This window comes from Colobus angolensis, unplaced genomic scaffold (genome assembly GCF_000951035.1).
Source record: "Colobus angolensis palliatus isolate OR3802 unplaced genomic scaffold, Cang.pa_1.0 Scaffold4, whole genome shotgun sequence".
Taxonomy (NCBI): domain Eukaryota; kingdom Metazoa; phylum Chordata; class Mammalia; order Primates; family Cercopithecidae; genus Colobus; species Colobus angolensis.
The window spans coordinates 15,348,383-15,352,938 of record NW_012117376.1 but is presented as its reverse complement, the minus strand read 5'-3'; the positions used below and the strand labels follow the sequence as shown (position 1 = coordinate 15,352,938).

General features: G+C 47.9%; 1 protein-coding gene across 2 annotated transcripts in view; it reads right to left on the bottom strand.

The window, feature by feature from the left end:
* The window catches only part of PAFAH2 (platelet-activating factor acetylhydrolase 2, 40kDa), a 43,906-nt gene that overhangs the window by 30,942 nt on the left and 8,408 nt on the right, over nucleotides 1-4,556 (bottom strand). Inside the window, exons 2-3 of one of the 2 annotated variants that reach the window (XM_011955612.1) lie at nucleotides 2,088-2,224; nucleotides 801-954 (exon numbers count right to left, since the gene is read on the bottom strand). In XM_011955612.1, coding sequence (XP_011811002.1) covers nucleotides 801-954; nucleotides 2,088-2,177 — 244 coding nt within the window. In that variant the 5' untranslated portion in view covers nucleotides 2,178-2,224. Of the gene's footprint in view, nucleotides 1-800; nucleotides 955-2,087; nucleotides 2,280-4,556 lie in introns of both variants that reach the window. The other variant, XM_011955613.1, reaches the window with a different exon arrangement.

Below are 4,556 nucleotides of genomic sequence, written 5' to 3'. Positions count from 1 at the left end.
AAAATACAAAAATTAGCTGGGCGTGGTGGCGGGCTCCTATAATCCCAGCTACTTGGGAGGCTGAGGCAGGAGAATCACTTGAACCTGGGAGGCGGAAGTTGCAGTGAGCTGAGATCGTGCCATTGCACTCCAGCCTGGGTGACAAAAGCAAGATTCCATCTCACAAAAAAAAAAAAAAAGAAAGAAAGAAAGAAAATGGGAAGCTAAGTCCAAAGTGGCAGTACTGAATTCTGGGGTAAACTGCTGAGATGCCAAGGTACTGGGTGGAATTCCTAGGTGTGGGGCCTTTGGGGGAAGTGGATGACTCACAGTTACCCTACTCAGAAGAGGGGTGACTGGAGGGAAAACTGCAGGATACTGTATGCTCCTTGATAGTTAAGAACCTTTCTTTGATACACACAATAGCTGGCACAGAGTAGGAATTGATACATGCTGAATAAATGAGGAATCGGTGCCATTTATGGAACACATTCTATGTCCCAAGCACTGCACTAGAGGCTTTACGTACATCCCGTACTACAAACCCCCAGAGGCAGGTATTTAGACAGGTTCAGTAACTTGCCCAAACCCCATGGCTAGTAAATTGTAAAGTCTGGATTTGAATCCAGGGAAGTCTAACTCAATCACCAAAGCTCTTTCATATGTAATTCTCTCCCAATTCTCCACACTACACTGGCTAATGGATGCCCCTTACAAAAGGCTGGACACTGTAGGCTATAAGGTACTGTGTCCACCTGGGGATCTCCCAGGAACAAAACCAAGCAACTGGGAAAGCATGCAGAGGTCAGGCCAGCCCTTACCCACAGCCAGGTTGAACAGCAAGCCCCCCCAGCGCTTATTGAACTGCAGGTACTCGGCCAGGCCAGTGCAGTACTCATAGCGGGGAATCCACAGGGGCTGCTCCATGGTCTCCTCTGCCTTTTGGCAGGGGTAGAAGAGTCGAAAGAAGCTCCCCTGTAGGAAAGAAGAGAGCAGCTGCTCAGAGCAAGGAGTCCAGGCTAGATTTCCCAACAGCCACACTCAGCAGGTGTTTGGGGCACCAGCAAAACAGGGAACCTTAAGTTTCAATTAGCATACCTGAATTTTACATTCAGAAATCTGGAAAGAAGCAATTTGATTTTTAGAATACATGTAAAGCTTACGTTATTTCAAATAGCCAACTGTATTTTGAATTACATTGTGGGAGGGGGCACCAAAAATATTTGAGTGTTTGGGACAATTAAAGATTTAAATCTGGCACTGAGCCTAAGCCTGGAGGAGCCCCAGGAGTTAGAGATTAGTTCTTGTGCTGAACAGGGTGGCCGTGGTAGCTCATCCAGGCCACTCTGCTAGGACGGCCATTGGGAAGCAACAGCACACTCATTTTACATGGGAGTAGGTGAGGGGTTACTAGGAAGTGTGTGCCTCTCAAGGGAGACAGGAAGTCGAGGGCTAGCAGAGAAAGGGCTAGGAACTAAGTCAGGCACAGTGGCTCACGCCTGTAATCCCAGCACTTTGGGAAGCCGAGGTAGGAGGGTCGCTTGAGGCCAGGAGTTAGACATCAGCCTGGGCAACATAGCAAGACCTCGTCTCTACTATATATACATATATATAAGTTAATTAATTAAAAAGTCCTAGGACCTGATAGAGGACCAGTCCAGAAGTCAAAGCAGGAGAGGAAAACAGATCAAGGCAGGAGAGAGAAAAGGAAGCTGTCCCCCTACCTAGGTCAGGGAGTCCAAGGCCAAAGGCACACACCTATGGCTCTTTCTCTCACACACTCGGATTCTGATATGATTAAAACCCTTCCAACATCAGGCATCTGCCCTCAAGAAAGGTGAGAGGATCTGCGAGCTCCCTCTAAAGCTAGAGTCCCCCCTTTCCTCTAGGTGGAAAACGAACACACTATCTCTGTCTATTGGGATGTTTCTAGTGTTTGGAAAGAGGAAGAAAAAGCTCAGGGAAGACAGAGCTGGGGGCTTGATAACCAAATCCAGACCCGCTCTGATGCAGCTTCCCCACTGTGGGAGTGCAGGATCAGACTTGTGATCAGTAAGTCACGGTGCCGGCAGAAGCAGTGCAAACGGAAGGGAGCTGGGGACACTTACCTGGAGATTCTGACCCTCCATCACATCCCCACAGCCTACGAGGTGGGGTCCTGTGACAGGTGGAAAGCCCACAGACTGGCTGACCCCCATTTCATCACCGGGTGAACCAAATGACTTGCCGGAGCTGAACTTGCTGGCTGGATGGGGGAACACAGAACAGCCGCTTGCTGACTTCCTCTTGGCTTCCTGTTGCTGATATGTGTTATCTGCTACCCTGTCCACCCCTCCTTAGCACCTCATCCTCCCTGCCGTCACTCACTGAATCTTGCACCTACTACTTTGCTACATTGCCTTTGCCAAGACTGGGGGTTGTTTTTTATTTATTTTGCTAGGGTGATGAGATGGCTGTGAAGAGGAAAGAGAGCCATCCATACTCCTCACAGCCCATTAACAAATGTTTATCCAGCAGCTACTATGTGTGCAGCACAGCAGTAACTGCTGCCGAGACTGTCACACAGACCTTGCTCTCCTGAGGCTAATAGTAACCACTAAGATCCGTTATTTACAGTTAGCACTGTACTGACCTCTTTATAGACATTATATACATTACATCATTTCATTGTCTCAACAACTCTCTGAGGTAGGTACTTTTTTTTTTTTTTTTGAGACAGAGTCTTGCTCTGTTGCTAGGCTGGAGGGCAGTGGCATGATCTCGGCTTGCTGCAACCTCCAACTCCCTGGTTCAAGTGATTCTCCTGCCTCAGTCTCCTGAGTAGCTGGGATTACAGGCACGTGTCACCACGCCCAGCTAATTTTCTTTTTTATTTTTAGTAGAGACGGGGTTTCAGCATGTTGCAGGACGGTCTCGATCTCCTGACTTCATGATCTACCCACCTCAGCCTCCCAAAGTGCTGGGGTTACAGGCGTGAGTCACCGCGCCCGGCCTGAAGTAGGTACTATTAAGACCCTATTTTGGCCGGGCGTGGTGGCTTACGCCTGTAATCCCAGCACTTTGGGAGGCCGAGGTGGGCAGATCACCTGAGGTCAGGAGTTCAAGACCAGCCTGGCCAACATGGTGAAACGCCATCTCTACTAAAAATACAAAAATTAGCCAGGTGCAGTGGCAGGCACCTATAGTCCCAGCTACTCAGGAAACTGAGGCAGGAGAATCCTTGAAGATGGGAGGCGGAGGTTGCAGTGAGCTGAAATCGCACCACTGCACTCCAGCTTGGGTGACAGAGTGAGACCCTGTCTCAAAAAACAAACAAACAAAAAGACCCTGTTTTACAGATGAGGAAACTAAGGCATAAAGAGGTTGAATAACCTTCCCAAGTTACCCAATGGCAAACCCATCTCTGCCTAATCCGGAAGCTAAGTTCTTAACCATTACTGATCCTGCTCAGGGGGGATTTGGTTATATATATGCAAAGTCACTGAACTAAGCTTTTTCTTAAAACTGTTTATTTTTTTTGAGAGACAGGGTCTTGCTATGTTGTCCAGGCTGGTCTCAAACTCCGGGGCTCATACAATCCTCCTGCCTAGGCCTCCCAAGTAGCTGGGATTGCAGGTAAGAGCCACCACACCCAGCTTTAAACTACTGAATATATGGTGGCACTTATGCTGGGCCTTTAAAGATGAGGAAGTTGAGAGGCAGGGGAGGAGGAAGAAAGTACTTACAGAAAAAAAACCTAAGAGGAAAAAGAGCAGAGGTAGGGAAAAGTATGACGTGGGCAGTAGATCAAAGAGAAGCTTTCAGCATGACAGGCGTGCACGCTCCTGACTAGATAACATTCCTACGGCTCATCTGCTTCCTAAACTGGGGCCAGTGCTCCCCTAACCCTCTTCAATTTCATCATCTCCAACACCATCATCACTGTCACACTTACTCTGTGCCAGGAACTATGTTTAGTGCTTTTCATATATTATTTTATTTAATTATTTCAACAGTCCTCTGAGATACATATTATTATCTCATTTTACAGATGAGGAAGTGGATGCGTGACAAAGGCAATTTACCCAATAACATACAGCAAGCAGAGCCAGAATTCGATCATGGGCAATGTGGTTGTAACATGAGAACATCAAACTTCCCAGTATCCCTTGCCTTGTGATTTGGGTGGGGCTGACCCCTCTTAACCTCCAGAGTTGAGCCTTAATTAACTGGAGCCAATCAGTCCTTCTTATTCTCTGGTCAGTATTTGGATGAAGAGTGGGCGTATGGCATTAGGCTGGTCCAACAGGAGTAAAGCCTGGGACTTTGGTTTGATGGTTGAGGGGAGAAAAGTTCTTCCTTGTTTTGAACTAGTGTGATGTGTAGATGTCACCTGTCAAGTGGCCTTGAAGCACAGGATGAAGATACCCATGGTGGATGGCAAAACCAAGAGAATCACGGAGAAATAGAGGCCCATTTGTGAAGACATTAAGAATCCACAGATATAGGCCGGGCGCGGTGGCTCAAGCCTGTAATCCCAGCACTTTGGGAGGCCGAGACGGGCGGATCACAAGGTCAGGAGATCGAGACCATCCTGG